This window comes from Penicillium atrosanguineum, assembly GCF_028827265.1.
Source record: "Penicillium atrosanguineum strain IBT 20685 chromosome Unknown utg000008l_segment0_segment0, whole genome shotgun sequence".
Lineage (NCBI taxonomy): Eukaryota > Fungi > Ascomycota > Eurotiomycetes > Eurotiales > Aspergillaceae > Penicillium > Penicillium atrosanguineum.
In genome coordinates, this window is record NW_026623140.1 from 1,054,581 (window position 1) to 1,076,833 (window position 22,253).

At 49.0% G+C, this 22,253-nt stretch overlaps 9 protein-coding genes across 9 annotated transcripts; 4 read left to right on the forward strand and 5 right to left on the reverse strand.

Moving 5' to 3' along the window:
• Positions 1-1,241: 1,241 nt before the first annotated feature.
• On the forward strand, positions 1,242-2,121 carry N7443_009889 (uncharacterized protein; the record flags this gene model as incomplete). Its single annotated transcript, XM_056889945.1, has 2 exons — positions 1,242-1,307; positions 1,372-2,121. The coding sequence occupies 2 exons, from the start codon at positions 1,242-1,244 to the stop codon at positions 2,119-2,121; spliced, it is 816 nt and encodes a 271-aa protein (XP_056736436.1).
• Positions 2,122-3,695: 1,574 nt separating this feature from the next.
• Positions 3,696-4,769, reverse strand: N7443_009890 (uncharacterized protein; the record flags this gene model as incomplete). Its single annotated transcript, XM_056889946.1, has 1 exon — positions 3,696-4,769. The coding sequence occupies one exon, from the start codon at positions 4,767-4,769 to the stop codon at positions 3,696-3,698; it is 1,074 nt and encodes a 357-aa protein (XP_056736437.1).
• Position 4,770: 1 nt separating this feature from the next.
• Positions 4,771-5,279, reverse strand: N7443_009891 (Sugar transporter; the record flags this gene model as incomplete). The annotated part of the gene is made up of 2 exons (XM_056889947.1): positions 4,771-5,172; positions 5,229-5,279. 2 exons carry the CDS (start codon positions 5,277-5,279, stop codon positions 4,771-4,773), a joined length of 453 nt encoding a protein of 150 aa, XP_056736438.1.
• A 2,493-nt stretch (positions 5,280-7,772) lies between these two features.
• N7443_009892 (glycoside hydrolase family 95 protein) lies at positions 7,773-10,109 on the forward strand (the record flags this gene model as incomplete). Its single annotated transcript, XM_056889948.1, has 1 exon — positions 7,773-10,109. The coding sequence occupies one exon, from the start codon at positions 7,773-7,775 to the stop codon at positions 10,107-10,109; it is 2,337 nt and encodes a 778-aa protein (XP_056736439.1).
• A 202-nt stretch (positions 10,110-10,311) lies between these two features.
• N7443_009893 (fungal specific transcription factor domain-containing protein) lies at positions 10,312-11,508 on the reverse strand (the record flags this gene model as incomplete). Its single annotated transcript, XM_056889949.1, has 1 exon — positions 10,312-11,508. One exon carries the CDS (start codon positions 11,506-11,508, stop codon positions 10,312-10,314), a length of 1,197 nt encoding a protein of 398 aa, XP_056736440.1.
• A 1,382-nt stretch (positions 11,509-12,890) lies between these two features.
• N7443_009894 (Pre-mRNA-splicing factor clf1) lies at positions 12,891-14,009 on the reverse strand (the record flags this gene model as incomplete). The annotated part of the gene is made up of 1 exon (XM_056889950.1): positions 12,891-14,009. One exon carries the CDS (start codon positions 14,007-14,009, stop codon positions 12,891-12,893), a length of 1,119 nt encoding a protein of 372 aa, XP_056736441.1.
• A 1,311-nt stretch (positions 14,010-15,320) lies between these two features.
• N7443_009895 (sugar porter family MFS transporter) lies at positions 15,321-17,506 on the forward strand (the record flags this gene model as incomplete). The annotated part of the gene is made up of 12 exons (XM_056889951.1): positions 15,321-15,335; positions 15,384-15,437; positions 15,494-15,509; positions 15,561-15,838; positions 15,913-15,947; positions 16,005-16,398; positions 16,449-16,480; positions 16,534-16,751; positions 16,803-17,014; positions 17,065-17,111; positions 17,162-17,231; positions 17,285-17,506. 12 exons carry the CDS (start codon positions 15,321-15,323, stop codon positions 17,504-17,506), a joined length of 1,593 nt encoding a protein of 530 aa, XP_056736442.1.
• Positions 17,507-17,680: 174 nt separating this feature from the next.
• N7443_009896 (glycoside hydrolase family 31 protein) lies at positions 17,681-20,119 on the reverse strand (the record flags this gene model as incomplete). Its single annotated transcript, XM_056889952.1, has 1 exon — positions 17,681-20,119. The coding sequence occupies one exon, from the start codon at positions 20,117-20,119 to the stop codon at positions 17,681-17,683; it is 2,439 nt and encodes an 812-aa protein (XP_056736443.1).
• A 475-nt stretch (positions 20,120-20,594) lies between these two features.
• Positions 20,595-22,098, forward strand: N7443_009897 (fungal specific transcription factor domain-containing protein; the record flags this gene model as incomplete). Its single annotated transcript, XM_056889953.1, has 4 exons — positions 20,595-20,610; positions 20,666-21,239; positions 21,288-21,753; positions 21,826-22,098. 4 exons carry the CDS (start codon positions 20,595-20,597, stop codon positions 22,096-22,098), a joined length of 1,329 nt encoding a protein of 442 aa, XP_056736444.1.
• Positions 22,099-22,253: the final 155 nt, after the last annotated feature.

Genomic DNA, 22,253 nt, shown 5'->3' on the forward strand with positions numbered 1-22,253 from the left:
CCATGAGGGGCTTAGGTAGGACGCATGAACGGAGTAGCCAGCTGAACACGAAACGAAATGGGGTTAGGACGTTAGTTGAGAAACCAAGGCTAAAATAGACTAGCGACTGCCGAAGTGACGGGTTCTGACTGGTGATGACAGGCGCTAAATAGGCGCTAAACCTCGGGGAGAACGGGGCCTCCCGTACGGCCCGTCCATTGGCCACGAATACACGCCGATCCCTATTCTGAGTTAGCGGCTGTTCAGCACTGACCTGGGGTGCATACTGCTTTTGGCTCACTTATCAACCCTTGTTCTTTGTTATCTTGGAGCCTCTAGAGACAAAAGTACGCAGATTTTAGGCGAGAAACGGGGCCCAAAAACAGCCACATGTATTCACATTCGGCCACGATTCAGATTCTACTAAAACGGTTGCCACGCGTGACTTACCCGGTGATTATGAGCTGGAAGAACAGCTAGAATTGCGCTACGCCATAATTCGTCTTCATCTTCATTAAATGAACTGCCGGCGAACTCATCGCCACAATAAGTATATAATACTTTCTTATCCTTGTCCGGTCCTACCCTTGTATCATCGTGCTAAAAATGGTACCAGGTAACCATACTACTGCAATCGTAAATTCCTCACCCCAATGATACGTAACATGGAAATTATAAACGAGCTCACTAGACTCCTGTCTCTTATCTCGGACTCACCGACGGTGGAAGAATACCCCGCCGTTCTCTAAGGCTCGCTGCCTCCGTTTTCAGCTCGCCTCGCTCAATGGAGAACGCTATTGGCCTCGTGGCTTGACAATTCCTGGGACAATTCGCCAAAAGTCATCATCATAGGTAAATTCTACCCCGTGTTCCCTATATGGCTGCAGGAGAAACCCATGGGCGCCAATTTGTGACAAGTCTGCTCCTTGCCTGGCGCTGGCCTGCGTCCCACACTAGAAACTTTGAATGAAATTAGGCAATCGTGAATTTCCTTCAAACATTTTTCTTCTAAATACGGTTACGAGGTGGAACTGATAGCTGAGAACTCTCTCGGCATTTTCGACCTCAAGTTCTTTTCAGGGGTTTATGGCTGAAAGGGCAGTAAACATAGCTGAGAAGCCTAAGGCTCTTATTTCATAGTTATTTAAAGCCTCGAGATAGCCCGGAACTGCATACTCTCGCTAAGCTACCGTCGTAAACAGAGCTGGGATTCAAAAACTTTGAACTCTTCGTGGCAATTCCATATCGCCTTCGCAATCCAAATGTTGATTCTTACCTTTATCTTTACCGGACTGGGCCTGGCCTCCGCCAGTCCCACTAGCATGAGCGTACGTCCATGACCCACCCCCTCACATGTATGTATCCCAGGTGACTGATCCAATCTGCCCATAGCAATCCCTCTTCCCGAGGTCCTCAGTATCTACCACCGGTACTTGCGGAGCCTACAACGGCACGGCCACCTGCTCAGGCAGCGCCTTCGGCAACTGCTGCTCCCAGTTTGGCTGGTGTGGCGGTGACACTGGCTACTGTGGCTACGGATGTCAGTCTGATTATGGGTCTTGCGGAGTCTCGACCACCCTGACTTGGAAGAGCCTGGGTTGTTACTCGGACAACACGCTCTCCCGCACGCTTAACACCTCCTTGACTGTTTCCGGAGGCACCATTGAGGCATGCCAATCCGCCTGTGAGGCCAAGGGCTTCACTTACGCTGGCATAGAATATGGTACCCAATGCTTCTGCGGTACGGCCATCATGAACGCTGGTGCTTCCATCGATTCGTCAAACTGTAACACAGTATGCCCTCAGGCTAGTGCTGAGGTCTGTGGTGGATCGAACGCTCTTAGCCTGTACCAGGTTGTACCTATCTGGCAGAGCATTGGTTGTTACTCCGATACTACCCTCAAGCGCACTCTTGCCCATTCATTCAATGTTCCGGGTAACAATGTTGAGAAGTGCCAGGGTGTCTGCCAAGACAATGGATATATCTATGCTGGTATGGAGTATGGAAGCCAATGCTTCTGTGGCAACACTATTGATAATGGCGCTACGCTTACTTCGGGATGTGGTACCGTGTGTTCCGGGAACTCGGGGGAGATCTGTGGTGGTTCTAACTCCCTGAGTATGTATTACCGTTTTGAATAGGTAGTACTTGCGGTATGGAAATTTACCGGGAATGATGGATATGGCAGAGGGTGAACAGGAGTTGAACGTATTGGGGCTTTGTATTTGTGATGCTTTTGATGTACTTGAAAGTAAGTAGCCTTGTAGGAGAGATAACTATTTCATGTGATATTTAGTCTACGAGTCATGTCAAGAAATTGGCTTCGGAAATCATCCAGATCAGGAGTTGATTCGTAGATCCCTGTCGTTCAATACCTCAGTGTCTAGCTCTTCCGACGATTGGTGATTTATGGCTAAGCGAATGTGAAGCTCGTATAAATCGCTACTTTCGGTACTAATGCGCACGCATCGATTGATTCAAAAAGACGCCAAGATATCACCAGCTAAGCAATGAAAACCTAACAAAGAAAGCAAAAGACTACTACTCCACAAAGTAGTTGACAGTGAGGTATGTGATAAGCAAGATCGAAGCAAGGGAAGCCTTTCTTGCTAGTTCCGAATGAGAATCTTGTGAATGAGTTTTCAGCATTTAACTCAAGCTGCACCGATACCCCACAAGATTTCTTCCAGCGTTAAAATTCACCAGTACGAATGAGCACTGGAGTATAAATCATACCTATCGAGATTCATAAAAAGTTTGAAGAGATATCACTGGTCCAACGACGGGCCGGGTTGTTTTTTGAGAAGGGGGCCCCAACGAAGCAGATTTTCGAATGCTGATTCAAACATCAGAACTGGTTTTGCCATGAAGATAGTGCCCCGGGAACAATATTCATACCTTCCGGTGGTGAGCCCTGAGGCAAAGGTATGACGACTTTTCGATAGTGAAATGGGGATGGCTCGATGGCTGTCTGACAATGCAGACTGGGCACCAGAAACACACACACACACTCTCTCTCTCCCAAGAACTCAGGAAGGCGTAATGTACACGTTCTGTAGGTGGATGTCGCTTTATCCTTGAAGGTAAATCATGATGCAACTTTTTCTCAACCTCATAATTGTACCAAGGTGCGAGCAGGTCGGCATCACAATGAGTCTCTTCTATGACACCTTCACAAAGCCTGGAGGGGTGTACATCCTCCTATTAACCTATAACATAAACAATGATTCTAAAAGCCCCTTTATCGCTAAAGAAAGTTTCAGAAATCTACCCAAACAGACTATTAAACTGGTTGTCCACGGTCCACGACCCAAATTTCTACCTATGCTATTGGAAACTGGCCCTAGCTTTGGACGGCGAAACTCAATTAAATTCGTTGAGATTGGCTTGATCAGACCACATACCATCAATTGGGAGAGACCACTTTAGGGACATAAGAATGACTATCAGTAGAACGGAAACATTACAATTCAAATTAACTATGTAACGAGAATAATAGCGCGAAGCCTACCGCATGACAGAAGACAAGTATTCAAATATACAACTTGCCGCACAGGCAAAATTATCATTTACCTTCAAGAGCGACGCTCTCACGCAGCGGTATATGGACAAGGACTGCGGAGAAGATATGAAAGCAAAATTGAATAACAATTTTGACCGAAAGAATATAAAAAAACGTAAATAATTAAAAAAAAGATCAAGTCATGAAATCCCTTTACAGCACGAGGGCAAAGAGGACCGCAACAGAGGCCAGGCCAAGGCCGGAAGAGACGGTCAAGGGAGAGGCAGCATTGAAAGCGGGGGTAGCACTGGCCGAGGGGGCGGTTGTGGGATTGGATAGACTGGTGCTGATCATGGTGGAAGAGGCGGCGGGGCCAACGGGGATGCTAGTGCTACTGACGGGAGAGGTGCCGGAGGGAGCAACACCGGAGGGAGCAACACCGGAGGGAGCAACACCGGAGGGAGCAACACCGGAAGGAGCAACACCAGAGGGAGCAACACCAGAGGGAGCAACGGTAGACTCGGTAGCAGGGCCAGTCATGGAGGGGATAATGACGGAGCTGCTCTCGGTCTCAGTGGCCCCGGGGGCAGGGCCAGTAACGGTCATAGTGGAAACAGAGCTCCAAGTGGTGGTCATGGTGTTGGTACCGGAAGTCATGGTCTCAGTGACAGGGCAGATGGTGGTGGTCTCGTAGGTGGTATCCGTCTCAGTCGACTCCTGGGGAACGGAAGTAGCGACAGGAGAAGAAGGCGCAGAGGTGACACCAGTGGCAGCAGGGCCAGTAGGAGCGGGGCCAGTCACGGTCATAGTAGAGATAGAGCTCCAGGTGGTAGTCATGGTGTTGGTACCGGAAGTCATGGTCTCAGTGACAGGGCAGATGGTGGTGGTCTCGTAGGTGGTATCCGTCTCAGTCGACTCCTGGGGAACGGAAGTAGCGACAGGAGAAGAAGGCGCAGAGGTGACACCAGTGGCAGCAGGGCCAGTAGGAGCGGGGCCAGTCACGGTCATAGTAGAGATAGAGCTCCAGGTGGTAGTCATGGTGTTGGTACCGGAAGTCATGGTCTCAGTAACGGGGCAGATGGTGGTAGTCTCGTAGGTAGTGTCAGTAACGGTCGACTCCTGAGCAGGAGCGCTGGACGACGGGGTCTCGGTAACCGGGCAGACGGTGGTAGTGACCGGGATAGTCGAAGTGACGACGGTAGTAGAGTCCGCAGGGCAATTGGTGACGGTGGAAGCACAGCTGATGACGGTAACCTCACTAGTAGTGTAGATAGTGGAGGTAGTCATCTTAGGGGGGAGTGCTAGTGATGGACGAGGCCATGCTAGTAGTCTGAGACGAAGTAGGAATGGAAGAGCTACCAATGGGCGAAGAGACCGGGGTAGAGACCGGGACCGAAGAGAAGGGAATCGAAGAGCTGGGGATGGGCATCGAAGAGCCAGGCGCAGTCGGGGACGAAGTCGGGATAGAGACCGGGATCGAGCTGTAGGTAGATGACTGGGTAGAGCAATCCTCGGTGGACGACTGAGTGGTAGTAGAGGTGGCCTCATCACAGGGAGTAGACGATGCCACAGGAGTCCGGGAAGGGCGGACCAGAGGGATGCTAGAAGTGATCTCTCCAGGGGGAGGAATAGGAATTGAAGTGCCAAAGTGACGAGCCTGGACGGCAGCGGGTGCCTTGACGTGCCATGCCTACTATAGTGAGTAAAATGGCATGGTAGAATGAGGTATAAGGCGGTAGGACTCACTTGAGCAGCAGTCAGGATGGACGCGAGAGCGACGGCGGAAGTAACCTTCATTGTGAGAAATTACTGCAAAACAGAATTACACAAATTAAAAAAGAGTGATATAACTGCAAATTGGCAGACAGAAACGAGGGTTGAGGATTCCGGTCAAACGAGAGATACCAGAAGCCGTGGAAAAGAATGAAAGACCGTAGTCGAAGATGAGTGTTCGAGGAAGGAGAATCGGAGAGCGAGATCGAGCCCTAAAAGAGCCCCGAGAGACCAGTGACCTACCTACTCCACTGGATGCTCAACAAGGAAAATGAGCAACAACAGGATGTCCATGGATTCGGCGGCGCACATGGAACCCACTCGAGCCACGGCAGATGCAGGCACCAGTGGGGAACTGGCGCCGGATCTGAGCCAATTGGGGGTCTATGATGGCGAGCTCGTTCCTGCGGGAAGAAGGGTCCAACCGAAAAAAAAAAAAAAACCTTATCGCGCCATGTTCCTGGATATCGGCCACGTTCGAGGGTTAATTTGAGTCAGTTCCTGATGACTATAGTCAGCGGTCAGGAACTACTATAGATAGACTCGGCTGGCACCTTAAAATCATCTGTAGTCCTCAGATCCGACATTCAACCTAGGGACAAGACACAGATCGAAGCGATCGATCGTGTTTGACAAGACTTAGTCTGGCTAAAGCACCTAAGAAGTCTAGGTTCAGAATCGATCGGCATTCGCATTTTACTGGCCCCTTGTCCCCTCCAACTCCATTGATCTCAGTTGGTTTTGACAATAATATTGCGATCGGCATAGACTTTGCCGGTTGCTGCCGCGGACTTCTCCGGACACATCCAGCGAAAACTTTTGTCTCTTCTTCCCATCCAACAGGTATTTGTATTTTCATCTCAATTCTCTCAGTACGAGAGACTCTCTAGCCTTGGCGATAGTAGTTCGCTTCGAGAAATTAAAATTAATACCCCTATGTCACCTCGGTTATAACGCCGAGCATTTCGAGGATGGCGGCTCCACTCGGTCCCCTCGCTGCTCCCGTTGGACCCTAATTGAAAGACCATCGAATACCACTTCTTCCGGACATGGATGTCGAAATCAAGATTTATTCGCCTACGGGCGGAGAATTTACCCACTTTCTGAATTAGGCTAATCTTACACTACCGTACAGTATGTACGATATGTAACTCTCTTGGAAGGGAAGTCTGATTGGTATCTCCAATGCCGATCCGAAGACCGACCATGGTCCGGGCCAGACATTTTGATGAAAATAGGACACTAGCTCCGGGGGCGCCACCATTTAATCTGACAAGTGGAGACGCTTCGACCAACTTGGCCCTCTGAAGGCACCGAGCCTGAGCCCCAAGCCCTGAACCCTTAGGCCAGCTCTCGGGCCAGCTCTCGGGCCAGCTCCAGGGCCAGCTCCACAGTCCCCCTCACCGAGTGGGCGATTGGTAATGTTGTTTCCTTGATCTGAACTCTTGTGGTGATCGCCAGCCTAATTTAAAGAAAAAATCAGGCGTTCTGTTATTCTAGATCATTGAATCATTGAGAATTAGCTTGGCGGGACTGCCCGGTTCAGGAATACCAACGGCGGAAGACACCGACTAAAAAGTGGCTACAAACGAGGCTCCTTCCGGCGTCATCCGCTAAAGGAGCAGGTTTCGGTGCTATTCGCTACTGTCAAAAAGGGACAGTCCAACCTGCTACCAGTTGTTGTGGCCAAGGCTTCTCCCACTTTGGAAATGCTCCGTAGCTAGTTGCCCCAAAACCACAGGGCTATTCTTTTAGCGCAGGCCAGTAGCTCGGAATTTTAAGCAAAGAAAATTTACAGTTGCAATTGAGGCTGCTTTTGACGTCGGTCCCGTTTCCTATGCCCGAGGGGTCTCAGGTCAGATGTGCACAAACGTCCGCCCCCATATAGTTGACAAAGACAAGCCAGAGAACAAGTTTCAAGGGAAGGTGTCACACAACGGCGCCGTTTCAAAAATTCGCGGGTCCAACGACGCCACAAATAATGACGGGTTTGAATTTAAGTCTAAATCTTTCCAAGGTCCCGAGGTTTGATGTCGACATTGATTCGATCATTGAAATTAATCGTCGTCCACGTCCACGGGTACTAGTGCCTCTCGGAAATAGTTTTTCGCCTTAAATATGCTTAGTACTTACCTTGTAGCCGGACTTGGGATATTTTATATACAGATGGTTCTAAATAAGCGGATGTGACACTCTCTTTAAACATAATCGAAGTCATCCAGATAGAGTGAGATTATGGGAATGGAACAAAAAGAGGTCTAGGAAATTTTCGCAAACGCCAGTACATTGTATCACCCATTGAATCTGCTTGGTTTGTCTTTTCCCGACATCACCACGAGTGCGGGGCTTCATGTCACACGCCGCGGGTAAATAGCAAATTACTGCAGATCGGGTAAAAATATGAACCAGCTAGGGTTGCATCTCTCTGCAAGTTGCTTGACTACCAAATAAATAGCCACGTAATGACTCAAACTCGTTGTTGACTTGTGGACCGGATCTGGAATTGAGACTGTCAGAATGATCATCCTTCTACTTTTCTACATCCTCGATTTTGGCGACCTAGCAGCTGCAAAATGGCTCTGGTCAAACTCTCCAGTGAACATTTCGGAGATAGAAAGAACTGCATACCCTCTGGGTAATGGCCGTATGGGTCTCCTGCCCGCCGGGAATCCCGGATCCGAAAGTATCAACATCAACATAGACAGTCTTTGGACAGGCGGACCATTCGAAAACAAAACCTATTCTGGGGGCAACCCAGCTCAAGACCGGTCTCAGTTCTTGCCCGGTATACGAGATGAGATATTCCAAAATGGGACAGGCAATGTGAACGCGCTTCTCAGCCCGATCTCTTCTTACGGATCATACACACCTCTCGCCAATTTTACAGTCAAAATTGACGGCTTCGATGACCATTCTTCTTATTTTCGAGGTCTAGATCTCACAACAGGAGTTCACGATGTTTCGTTCCTGAGTGGAGGGAATCAGTTCAATGTTTCTATCTTTTGCTCAAGACCCGATGACATTTGTGTTTATCGCATCGCGTCGGAGTCCACGTTGCCGAACATTGAATTTACCTTCCAGAATAGCTTCTTAAATGAATCGTTGATAAGAACCACCTGTGCTGATGGTCAGCTGCAGTTGAGTGGTCAACTAGCGCAACCAGGGATGAAATTCATCGGAATAGCGCAGTCACTCCAACCAAGCGTTATTAAATGCGACGGGAATTCTCTCGCACTTTCCAGCTTGTCTAATTCAAACAGTGCATCGATTTTGATTGGAGGCGGAACAAATTACGACATGTCACATGGTAACAAGGAATTTGAATTCTCATTTCGCGGAGATGACCCTGGTACCTCAGTCAAGAAGACCATCTCTGCCGCTACCTCTAGGTCATACGAAGAGATCTTAGCGCGCCACATCACAGACTACCAGAAACTCTTCAACACTTTTTCTCTCGACCTACCCGACTCCTTAAATTCCAGCACAATCAAAACAGCCGACTTAATCTCAACATACGATCTCAACAAAGGAAACCCCTTCCTAGAATCATTACTGGTAGACTACGGTCGTTACCTCCTCATAGCCTCATCGCGCGACAACTCACTCCCCGCTAACCTGCAAGGTCGCTGGGCAGCTTCGCAGTACCCAGCATGGGGCGCAGACTACCACGCCAACATCAATCTACAAATGAATTACTGGGCCGCACCACAAGTCGGACTCGGGTCACTGCAACAAGCTGTCTGGAACTACATGCAGCAAACGTGGGTACCATACGGCCAAGAAACTGCGCGTCTTCTATACGGAGCAGAGAACGGGTCGTGGGTTGTTCATGATGAAATTAATATCTTTGGATACACCGGGATGAAAAACGATGCAACATGGGCCGATTATCCTTTAGCTGGGACTTGGATGGCTCTTGCGATTCCAGATTGGTTGGATTATTCCGGAGACGTGGATTGGTATCGGAGTCAAGGCTACTCAATATTAAAGGGCGCGGTCCAGTTCTGGTTAAGCCAGCTCCAGGAGGATAGGTATTCCAATGATGGAACTTGGGTTGTTAATCCGTGTAACTCGCCAGAGCATGGGCCGACCACTTTTGGATGCTCAAACTATCAACAGCAGGTTTGGGAAATCTTGGATCGAGTTCTCGTGTTCCGGGAAGAGAGTGGTGATGATGATGAGGAATTCTACCAAAGTGTTGAGATGTCTTTGGCTCGACTCGATCGGGGAATCCACGTTGGCTCGTGGGGGCAGCTCCAAGAATGGAAGCTGGACATCGACGTCAAGAATGACACACATCGGCATCTGAGCGGCTTGACTGGCTGGTATCCAGGGTACAGCGTCGCTGAGGAAGCACAAAACCAAACGGTGTCATCCGCGGTTGCAACGATGCTATGGTCTCGCGGCATCGGAAAGGGCAGTGACGCAAACGCAGGCTGGGAGAAGGTTTGGCGATCGGCATGCTGGGCCAGACTAAATGACACTGAGCGCACGAACTTTGAGCTGCGATTTAGTATCAGCGAGAATATTGCAGCCAACGGCTTCTCACAATATTCTGGGCATGACGGGCCATTTCAGATCGATGCAAATTTTGGAATGGTTGCCGCCGTAACTGCAATCTTGATCCGTGATTTGCCTCAAGTCCATGGCGATCTGAGTGTGCATACTATCCTCTTGGGTCCGGCTATCCCTTCCTCATGGGGAGGGGGCTCTGTCCGTGGAGTACGACTTCGCGGTGGGGGAAGTGTTGATTTCTCATGGGATACGAATGGCGTTGTTCAAGATGCCACAGTTCATGGGCGAAGCAAGCCAATGCGGATGATCAACATGGAAGGGCGTGTGGTCGTGAACTGAAGAGAAGGAGCAAGTTGCTAATTTATCTGCAAATAACTTGAACGCAATGATATCATAATTTTGCCCAGACACCCTTTGAGTGTAACCAAATCTTGATTAATATGCTAGTCCATGAGCTAATGGCGTCCAGCGATAGAGTGAAAGAAGTTCTCTTCGGCGTGCTTTATGTTCATCCCATGAGTGAGGCCCAGGCTGCTGTGCATCATACAACATAGAGCGGAATACCTTTCGGAAGTTTTTCTGTAGAAGACTTATTAGTATTTAGAAGTCCCTTGAGGCTGTTCAATATTACCTGGAATGTGGTATCCAAAGTGACGACGCTCACTTCATGGGCCCGGATGATAGTCTCGCAGACCTCCTCCACCGATCGATTCGGACCCAGTTCGGGCATACGGTCTACAAAAAGAAGCAAGATGAAACTTCCTTGGAGAAGGTAGATGCCAAAGAGATACGGCATAAACGCCATCTCTGGGTCTAGTGCAAGTATTTGAGATACCACGCCAGTCGCAGTTAATGCGTGAGAAGCACAGGTTAAGAAGCTCTCCGATGTGATCCAGTCATCGTTATCCTCGATCATTGATATCGGATCCCATTTTCCGTGAAGCAGGATGTAGAAGACGTGCAGTAAATAAGTGCTGTAGGCCTTGACCAGGGCTAGTTTAGCGGACGATTCCCCGGGAAATAAACCCGGCCGAAGTTCCAGTTCTGTCAAGTCTTGTTCGCATTGGGATACCATGCTTTCGAGCCGACGAACTGCATCTTGTGAAACAAATTCTCCTAGAGTCGGGTGGTTGCGAGTGTGGTGTAGGTCGATGATGTGTCCCAAGACTCGAGCAAGGGGGAGAAAGTATTCGAAGAACCCAGTTCCTGACACCTGCGTCGGAGGACCTAATGGGCAACTTGGAAGGCAGTTGAGGTCGGCGGAGTGAAGTGTTTGCCATAAGCTTTCCGGTAGGGGTGTTCGCACACAGAATGTGCCTTCTGATAAATTGAGATTCATGTTAAAAGACAATGCCAAGTGTCGGTCTAAGCAGTAGACGAGCCAGAACAGGCGACGGCGCTCTTCTTTAGCAATGAACCATCTCTTGAAAGTGGAGTCGCCGTTATAGAGGCCGCAAAATACAGGACCAAGATCGATGTCTTGGTCTTCCATGGTCAACCCACTGGCTCGAACTAAGCGAATCAATTTGTCTCGCCATTTCAAACAATCGGCTTTGTAATGGCCGCCTGATACGGCCAGGGTCAATATGGCTACCGCCAAGATGATATCCGTCGAGCCGAGTTGTCTGGGCAGTAGACCCTTTCCACTAGCTTGTCGGTCTGAGGCCGACGGGAAGTTGTTACTGGGAAAGTCGCTAGAGGGCCGAGGATTGTGAAACTGCCATCCGTCTAGAAACATAAATGATTTGAATCCATAACCCCTCGGATCACTTACCAGAAGTTCGAAAATAGTTATCTGGGTCCTCACGCTCGAGCAAATCCAATGAGATACGATAAAGATCTACGCTCATACGGTCCCGAGCCCCAGGAATATCGAATATCCTCATGTCAGCAGTTTGGGTGACACAAAAGAAAACCACCGCGAGCAAAGCTGGAGATATCGGGCGTGGATCTGTTGAATGGAGCACCGAGGATGGATGTAGTACATGAGCTAGCATGTAAGGTGACGATGAGTTGAACATAGACTCTTGATCTTCATTGAAGTATACTTCAAGCATCTCCGATGCCTCGGCTTGCGACAAAATGTTCTGTAGATATGGTAGCACCGAGTCTAGGCATCGGTACGGCCGCCCGATGACACTTTGCTTAGGCTGATCATTGGCAGCTTCATCAAAGACTCCTGGGTGGAATGAGAATGGGCCTTCCGTGCCCACGGAAATCTTGGGAATTATAGTTAAAAGAGCGGTACGATTAGGGAGATTATTGCAACAATTTGGCTCACTTACATGGCCCGGTATGATCGCTGCTTGGGACACCTCCAACTGGGTGCCACCTAGGGGACCTGAAAGCAAATCACTCAATGAATTCCTTACATTTGCTGAAGACGGATTTGAAGGCGTGAACCTCTCGGCTCCAGTTGAGCTTCTGATAGGTGATAGGTCGTTTGGGAGTTCTATTGGTGATAATCGATGAGAACCGCCTTGTACTGACACACTGCTTGAAATAGCAGTGTCGTTTGGACTACCGGCTGTGAATTGAGGCGATTCAAGCTCGACGGAAAATTGACTGGCTCTCCTCAAGTCCCTGCTACCATCCAAGCGTGGTCGTCGACCACGCTTGCGAACAGCTTTGGTATAGTTGCATGGCTCTTTGCGCTCTACTCACATCGTTAGAGTAGAAGGATCGCCCGAAAGTTGAACCAAAATTCAAATACCTGCACATCGACGGCTTCATGCAGCTGTCAGCTTTTAATCCGGACCGCACAATTTATGATACGTACCACGGATGCTGCCCATCACAGCGTTGCTTGGAGTGAGTACATGTGTCGCAGGCTCGTAGCACACGCGACTGACTGCGATAGGACTTGTGAGTGCCCACCATCTCGCAAGACACAATTCTGGAAAAGGAGGAAGATGCAGGATGCGGAGGCGGAGATGTGGGGAGAGGTGGAGACAGGGACTCGGGTGTCATAGGGGCAGCGGCTAGGTTTCGTGCATGAACAGGCCCTTACCGAAGTGAAAGTCCTCGACAGAGAGAAAGTTGATGAGATTTTCTTTTTCAATGAAAGATTGTGGTACACTTCTATCTCCATCTCAGTTCCTGTTCGCTCTCGATTCTCACTCATAATCTAGTATCTACCGGCCGCTTCCTTGCTACATCCCATCCATCGCCTGGACTTGGAAAACAATAATCTTTCCATACTCCTAGTATATCTTGCACAGACTTAACCAAGGCCTCATATTCCTCTATCTTGGGCTGTCCCAGTTCCGCTGGTGCTGCATCATCTGCAGTCCAAAGCCAGCGCTGCCCACCAGTCACCCGAAGAACCTGCCGAGCTGTATCAAGGTTTTCTTCAAGCTCAGCGACCGAGGTAATCCCCGTTATAATGGCCACTCGGAAATTAGAGGCCGATATTGACTGTGCTCGAAGAATCGAATATCTCAAGGCCAAGGCCGCAAGGGACTCGCCCCGTGCAGCAACATAGTCCGCTGCTTCCTTTGCCGCGCATCGCAGCCCTTGAGGCGCTGGGTGAAAGTCGCCCAGATCACCTACCGGGACGCCATTTGATCGCAAGAGCCCAATCGCAAGTGGACTTGAGCTACAAACACAGGAAACGCCAGCCTCTCGAAAAGCCGCCAAGCCTTCTTGAACCAAGCGATCGTTCTGCAGAGTTAATTGAGCCCAGTTCTGCACTACATCAAGAGGCCTTGAATATTTTTCTTGAACGCGTCTCGCAATGCGCGTGAGGGTATCAATGCGATAACCCGATATTCCAACATATTTGATATGGCCCTCGTCAACCATCTCAAGTAAAACGCGCACAGCTTCGAGAACCTCCTCTTCGGGGACAAATTCCACGTCGTGACAGAATACCACATCAAGATACTCCGAGCGCAGTCGTTCAAGTGATCGCATGACTGAGTTTCGAACCCAGGCTGGCGAATAGTCAAATTGCGTAGCAGTGATGCGACCGACTTTGGTCATCAAGATGTATTGATCGCGAGTGTAGTTGCTGGCGATGTCTGGATGAGCAAGAGCGTCACCAAGTAGCATTTCCGAAGGGTGATAATAAGCAGATGTGTCGATGGCGCGCAGTCCGAGTTGAAAAGCGCGTTTGAGCACCTGGAGTGCTTGCGCGGAGGTCGGGTTCGAAATAATTTGGTGGGAGAACCCAGCTCCACCCAGTATGAGTGGAGGTAACAGACGCGACAAAGGCATTGTAGCTCGGGAAGGTCTCATGGTGAGGAAGACTGCGAACGTACGAGAAGATAGTAAAAAAGAAGATTTTTTTTTCTGCTCCAAGACCAGACTTACGCACATCTTGGCCATCCCGGACAGCCCACTACCTACTGCCCACTACAGGCTGACTCGGATGCAGATTTGCAAAACGACCTAAGGAAAGCACGCAGCGCGGAGTGGAATTGCCCGATTTTAATACCCGACGGGAAATTGATGATTGGCTTGCGGGGATGAAGATCATTACCCTCTCTCCACAAATCCCCTATCGCGTCGTGTCCAAAAACGCGATAAATCACTTCGAACATGGGGTATGTTGTTTGACCTCTGGAATTAGAATTGAACATGCATCTAGGAATACTTTTGTCAACGCCTTCGATTAAATGACGACGATTACTGGTTTCACTTCTCACGACGTCCGATTCATCATCGGCTGCGGCAAGGGTTTCTTATGCAGTGCAATCGACCTAATGCTCTAATGACAGTGGGCCGGAAGTTAGAGAAGTTGGTACAAGACTGGGCGGCAACCTGGCGCTATCTCACGCCCGTCTTCCAGCTCCCATGGGTAGGACCAGAAAAAGGAGCTCTCCACGTGGCACTTGGAGCAGTTGATACAGGCCATGACCATTGATGTTTTACAACCCGATGCTTGCCGTGTTAGATGCATCAATGAAGACTTGGCTATTTTGCCACTTGTCTACAAGTTCGAGATCCTACCGTCCCTCATTCAGGAGGTGTTTGATGGCCTGAATGTTCTCAGCATCTGGGTGCCATCAAATACCTAGTGGTGAGTGGGCAGAAGAGTATCCTGGGGTACGTGGATTATCTTAATGAAAATTTCCTTGACCCCGCTCAAACCGAGACAGGACACTATATTAACCCACAAGCTCCTGGCTACAGTGTTTACATGGAGCCAGAGAGCCTCGGGGAATTTACTTTCCCTGGCAGGCCAAAAAGATGGTGGAAAGAGGACGTAGCTGAAGAAATCATCAGCGGCGATCGGATGGCTAGCCACATTTTAGACCCAATAGAAGCATTCAAATGTTAGAATTCAATGATCAATTGTTCCTTGGCCTTGAGACTAACTCAGACGTGATTCTCAAGTTCTGCATATCATCGAGGCCGTGGTTTCCCCGCACAAAGCAACACAAGCTCAGCGGAAAGTGGATCTGGGCCCCCGGATATTTGCTCATTAGCTCCCTTAGGCAATGAGGGGGCCGCAATTACCCGACAAGTCATCGCTGCGATAAATATACTGTGAAGTTCCTCTTGAATCCACAGCTCTGCAGCTACCATTGCGCTACTATCATCATAATGCGGGGCTCATGGGTAAGCATTAACACCATAAGAGATTGTGTTCATCTCTAATGCCTCCAGAAAATGTACCTTTACGGCATTGCGCCATGCACAGGCGGCGTGGCCTTTGGCTATGTGAGTTCGCATTGATACATGTGTTGAATGCATGACCAACTTACTGACCTTGCCAGGATACCGGCTCGATGAGTGAGTGGAGGGAAGATGGTTTATTGGAGAACATACTTTGACCATTTTTAGGCGGTATCCTGGTCATGCCACAATTCCTATCCTATATGAATCATCCTGGAGACTTCCTCCAAGGCGGAATAACGGCATCTATCCAGGCAGGTTCTTTTGCCGGATCGTTGCTCACCGGCGCATTCTTGGCGGATCGACTGGGCCGTCGTAACACCATTCTTCTGGGTTCCGCCATTTTCACTATCGGCGTTGCCATCTCTTGTGCCGCCAATAATGTGATTGCACTTATCGCCGGGCGTGTGATAAATGGATTGGGCAACGGGTGCCTGGCAATGATGGTAAGATCTAAATAAAGCATGTGAGGGTCACGAATTAGCAAATCGAACTAACGCTGGGATTCTTTGCTTTGCAGGTTCCACTATACCAGAGTGAGATTGCACCAGCTCAGTAAGTATAAATACCACAGCAGGCATATCACTGGCTAACCTAGTCGATTATCTACAGAATCCGTGGTCGCATCGTTTCTCTCCAACAATGTTGTATCAACTTTGGTATTCTCGTCGCGTTCTGGATCCAATACGGAACAAGTTTCCTTTCTGGCAACGCATCGTGGCGCCTAGCTCTTGGTCTTCAAATGATTCCGACAGTCTCACTTCACATTACGATGTGGTTTATGCCTGAATCGCCCCGTTGGTTGGCTCAGCGGGACGAACATGAGAAAGCATTGACAGCACTGGCTCAGATGCATTCAAATGGAGATATCAACGATCCGTTTGTTCAGGCAGAGATGGCTGAAATCGAGGCTAAAATTCAGTGGGAGAGACAAAACTCGTCCCCAGGCTATATTGAGATGCTTATTGGACGGGATCGTCGTCGAACATGGCTGGGTATCGGTGTGGTAGGTTACATTCCCGGGGGTGATAGTTTCGGCGCTAACAAATCCTCTAGCAATTCTGGCAACAAGTAACTGGTATTAATGTGTATGTTCCCGTTCCTTTGAAATCATATGAGCATCGGCTGATACAAAGGGTAGAATCATGTACTACGCGGTCTTCTTGTTCCAGCAAGCTGGTATTAGCGAAACCAAGGGATCATTACTGGCCAACGGTATTCAAGGTGTCGTGCTGAATGTCTTCACCTGGCCCAACATGTTTTATATGGATACCTGGGGCCGCCGGACACCGATGGTGATTGGCGGTGTTGGCATGGGCATCTCTATGATGTTGATTGGAACAATCATGAAGACAAAAGGTAAGTCAGCAACAATATAAGCTCTCAGGCTGAGGCTTACTTGAAAACTAGGGAGCCCGGTATTCAACCCTCTTACGCAAAAGACGAACTTCCACTTCAGCAGCCAATCCGCGTCAAATGCCACGATCGCTTTTGTTTATGTCTATGTCATGACCTTCGCTCTGACATGGGCTTGTGTCGCTTGGGTTTATCCTCCTGAGCTATTCACAACGGGCTCACGTGGACGTGGAACATCCATGACATCGGCGACAAATTGGTTTGTGGTAAGTTCAGCAGGCAGATATTGGGGTCTCCTGATACTGACACTCACTAGAACTTCTGGTTTGCTCTCTACATTCCGACGGCGATGAACAAGATTTCGTAAGTCATTGGACATACCTCATTTCTATTTGAAATATTGACTTTGCTAGCTGGAAACTCTACATGATTTTCATGACCATATGCTTTACCATGGCTATCGTGGTATATATTTTCTATCCGGTTAGTGCCCATCAAGCAAATCTAAAGAAACCCTCAATATTGACTTTGACCAGGAAACCGCTCAGAAAACCCTCGAAGAAGTGGATTTCCTGTTCGACAAAAGTCGAACTGCGTGGGTATTCCGCGATCGGCAGGCTTGCAAAGTAGGCGCCATCTTCGACCGTGACATGTCCCGTGGAGAAGCTCTCACAGAGTTCAATGGTAAAGGCACAGGTGCCACTCAATTTGCCCATGTCGAGTTCGGCGAAGTGAGCACTACCTCTAATCTAGCATAAGTGTGATTTGTCAGTTTCGCTACATAAATGAACATCTGGACCTGGCCACATCTGGACCTGGTCACGCCTGACTATTATGTGTGTGCCTTTAAAGTCAAAGAAAAGAAGGAGTTATAATATGTGGATGCCTTTCAAATTGCGAAGAAAATTGTCTATTTGAATATTCCATAATATTTACCTGTCAACCACGACGTACCCCGTATCTTGGCTTTCTCTGGAAAGAACGCGGGAATCAGCCAAGATAAATTCGAGGATGGGACTCAGCAGCGCTTCGTCTAGCCCAAGGGCGTGCAAATCTCCGATCTGCAGCAAGATAGGCTTAGAACTTTCCACGATTGCTCGAATGGCGTCCTTAACATCCAACCCAATCTGGGCATCACGTAAGAAGTCGACAATCTGAGGCGCAGGTTGATTCACACTTAGCGAAGGATGAGCTTCCAACGTGACTAAAATTCGGATGTTTTCTGGATAGGACCCCAAGTCCACAAGTAGCCCATTATTGACCTTCTTTCCGATGACGGTCTTGGTTTCACCATCAACATTTATTTGAATCTGCTCCGAACAATACCCAAGAAATTGTACGCTCCAATTGCGGGTATGCGGAGAAACATCCCCGCCACTCGTCGGCCCGATGTGTAACTCACCAGCCTGTTGATGGAACGAGATACATGTGCGACGAAAATTGATCTGGCCCGTGTATTGGCCGCACCCATCATCTTCCACGAGCTCGAAACTGCCATCCGCACCTACAACGACTAGAAGTTTGATCATTGCGGAATCTCGACAACCATTTTCCAGTATTGGCGCTGAATCAAGGGGTAATATGGCTCCTTCTGGAGCAAAGACTGGGTATTCGCTCAGTCGTCTGTTAATCCAGATTCGACGGTCTCCATCATAAACCCCGCCGGTGAATATATCCACATGTCTGCCTGGAGGAAGCCATGCGAGGACCTGAGATCGGCGAGTTTTCGGATTTTGCGGAGCGGTAATTGGAGCCACGATGAGGCTTGACCCGAAAATGTATTGGTTTGGGACATTGTAGGCCTCATCGCTCTCGGAATAACCCCAATACATAGGTTGGATAAGAGGGAGTCCATCCACCGCAGCGCGAAAATTCATCGTGTAGAGATATGGAAGCAGGCGATGCCGAAATTGAAGATATTGTTTCATGATCTGGTCATATGGGGCGTCGAGATTCCACGGTTCTTTGATGCTGAAAATATTGTTCGACGAGTGCAAACGCAAAACTGGCGAGAACGCACCGAATTGCACCCAACGAATGAGCATTTCATCGCTCTTTTCGCCATGGAAATGGCCGCCGATATCATGGCTCCACCATCCGTAGCCGATGTTTGACGCAGTTGCGGTGAACTCTGGCTGGAAGTGAAGCGAATCCCAAGAGACAACAGTGTCTCCCGAGAAACCAATGGGGTATCTGTGACTACCAGGGCCGGCGTATCGGGAAAATGTGAGGGGTCTCTTGTTATCGAGGGCACTATCAAGGAAGTGGAAGTGATTCAGGACCCAAAGTGGATCAATCCCCGGAATGCGGGAATGTGTTCCTTGCTGCCAGTCCACCCACCAAAGATCAAGACCTTCTTTCTCAAATCGCCGATGAAGAACGTCGAAGAAGGCATCTAGAAATTCCTGATTGGTGATGTCAAAGGGGACAGGATCGCCCATCGAAGTGTCATGCTTAAGCGCAGCGGCCATCTCTTCGTAGGGATCTTCGTAGCTCTGAACTCCGTCGGCTGGATGGTCATTCAAAGCAATACGTAGACCCTGGTTGTGGAGCTCGGCCAGAAAGATCTTTGGGTCTGGGAAAAGCTTTTTATTCCATGTGTACCCCGTCCAGCCGGTCACACCTGCTTTCTTAACTCGGTCATCATCGACGATGTGCCAATCCATGTCCAAAACCGCGACGGCCAGTGGAATCCCATTTTTGCGGAATCGACTCATCAAAGCTAGGTATTCCTCTGCAGTGTAGGCATAGTATCGACTCCACCAGTTACCCAGTGCCCATCGAGGAAGAAGAGGCTGGGGCCCCGAAAGAAGGTAAAATGCCTGGATTGCTTGTCGGTAGTCGTGTCCGTAGGCAAACAGGTAGCCATCGATACGGTTTCCGGGAGATCTTGTTGCTACCCATTGACGATCATCAAAAAGCATCGACTTCGAGTCATCCAGTGTCGCGAAACCCTCTCTTGAGATAATACCCGGCTCAAGGGGGATCCGACCATTGGTCTCGTCAAGTGTTCGGGTCGTGCCGCCCAAACTTGAACCCGGCATGCCATAACGCCAGATGCTGCTGTGGGGCCCATAGTGTCCCTTGATCACGGCACTAAGTCCATTGGGAGAAAAAAATTGTTTATCGTATGTGAGATGAAATCGAGCTGTAATGATTTGGAGGCAATTTTCGTCTTGTTTGACTCGGAACTGGGGGACAGTAAGTCGACGGTTGATAGCGAGGACTGAAGCTCGATCTTCGAATTGCTCATCCTCGGCCCATTCGTAACGCAAAAGACCGTCGGCAAGCACGGTGAACCGGTACTTGCCACTGCCCACGATCGCTTCGGGATTAGCGACAGGCGTGTGCGGGAAGCAATAGCGATGCATCCTGGACTGCTAGGACGGCAAACGCAAAGGTATTGACTTGTCCGGAATGTTCCATCCTGATTGTTGCAGATCTGCTGAATGCTATATAGCAGTCAGGGTAATTCACGACTTTTTTTCCATTCCGAGATTTGGGAGAGACCATCCCCGCAGAAGACAAGTTCGGCGGGATTCTCGCTGGAACAGTCGGCAAGCGCCATGCCGGGGTCGCTCGTATTCCCATGTTACGGTGGCTTCTTGGTCTTTGGGGCGCACCCCGCATGGGCGCCACCAAATAGACGTGGCGAAGGCGGGGAACTGCACAAAGCAGAGGACATGGGTAGTCCATGATTTAATTCTCGCTGCAATTCCCGGCTCCGTCGATATTCACCGGAGAATCACCGAGAATCATGGACAGCCCCTGCGATGGTTGTTTCGTTCGAAGAGTCAGGTGTGATCGGCAGCGTCCATGTCAAACCTGTCAGACCAGATCTCAAACATGTACATATTTGAGGGTCCGAAAAAGACCAGGTCCAAAGGGACCTCGATCGAGCACTAATCAGAAGATAGAGGAAATACAGCGAGGTGCGACAGCGGAACCTGAAATGGCAGCTGCGGCAGAGCAAAGCGTAGCTTTGTGTGCCTCGAATTCCCGGATTTCTATCACAACCTACTGCACCGTTCTTGACATCTTTCGGAATCGCCTATATGATATCTGGCCCATCGTTGATGTCGAACATATGAAAGCGCAGTTACGAGCTCGCGATAATGACCCCACCACCTATGCTTTAGCAGCAGCGCTGTGTGCTGCTACACTAGCACAGATACGCCTATGGCTCACGCCAGCCCCATGTCCTGACAATCTTTCTGTGACAGCAGAAGATTTCGCGAAGGAGTGTCTTCGTATTCGATTGGAAACTTACCACCATCAAGAGGCATCGCTTCAGGCTCTTGTAACATCCATATTTCTTCACATGTACTACGCGAATCGAGACCAGATTACGCCCGCTACCATATCTCTTCGCGAGGCAATCACCTACGCGGACTTGATGCATCTATGTCATACATCACCGTCAGATTCTACAAGATCCAAGCAGTGGCAAATGGAGCTTCGATGCTACTGGATTCTCTTCGTTACTGAAAGGTGAGTGAAGTCTGAATGATTTGAATCTTATTCTGATCGCAATCGCAGAACGTTTTGCATCCAACACGATCTTCCCATTACTCTGAATAGAACACCTAACCTACCCGAAATCGAACGAAATACATCGCAAGGCGACCTTTATGCAGGATTTTGTGCGCTTGTTCAACTATTCCTCCACGTTCAACGCCCTCTCGTTCTTCCTGCCTCCTCAGGCAAAGCCATCGAGGCATCGGAGATGTACTCGAAAACCAATATATCAGACATTCAGCGACGCATTCAAGTGGACCGGCCCAGACTCGACCTCACATCTGAGATTCAATTTATTGATATTCTCACCACATCAGCCTGGGTCCGCTCTTTGCTATGGCAATACTCTGCTTCTCGCTTCATGCTCTCATCATCCACTTCCATTGAGCCTTTATCTTTTGACTACCCGCTTGCCATTGCCAAGGATTATTTGGAATCTCTTTCACAGGTCTCGATTGAGTCCATGCGGAGCCATGGGTACGGTATGGTATGTGATCTACACCTATTTCTCTCCCAAACGAATAGAGAGTTATGGCACTGACAGTGGATTTTTTGACAGGAAATCAAGCTTCTTCAAATCGCAAACTCCGTTCTTGACGTCGTGCTTTGTATGCCAAAATTCCTCAACCACCAGACTTGCCACATCGGGCCTTTAGATGCTGTCATTACGATTGAACATCTTTTGTCTCAGGTCGGAGGGGTCAAATCCGATAGACTTTCTGTTCTCCATCAGCGCTTGTCACAAATGCCTTCTTCAATTACGATGCCTCTTATGCTGGAATATCCCGAAGAAGAGATGCTGTGTGAATCTACCACAGAGCCGCAGTGTTAATTACATTGTCATACGATCGAAAATAGCTTGAGTGTAAGGACCAAGATGCTTTTACAACAAATCATTTCTATCATGATATGAAATTCCCCCATGTCCATAGGATACCATTCCGTGCCGATGCTAGAGCACCCGCTTTGTCTTCAATCCAAGAAGTC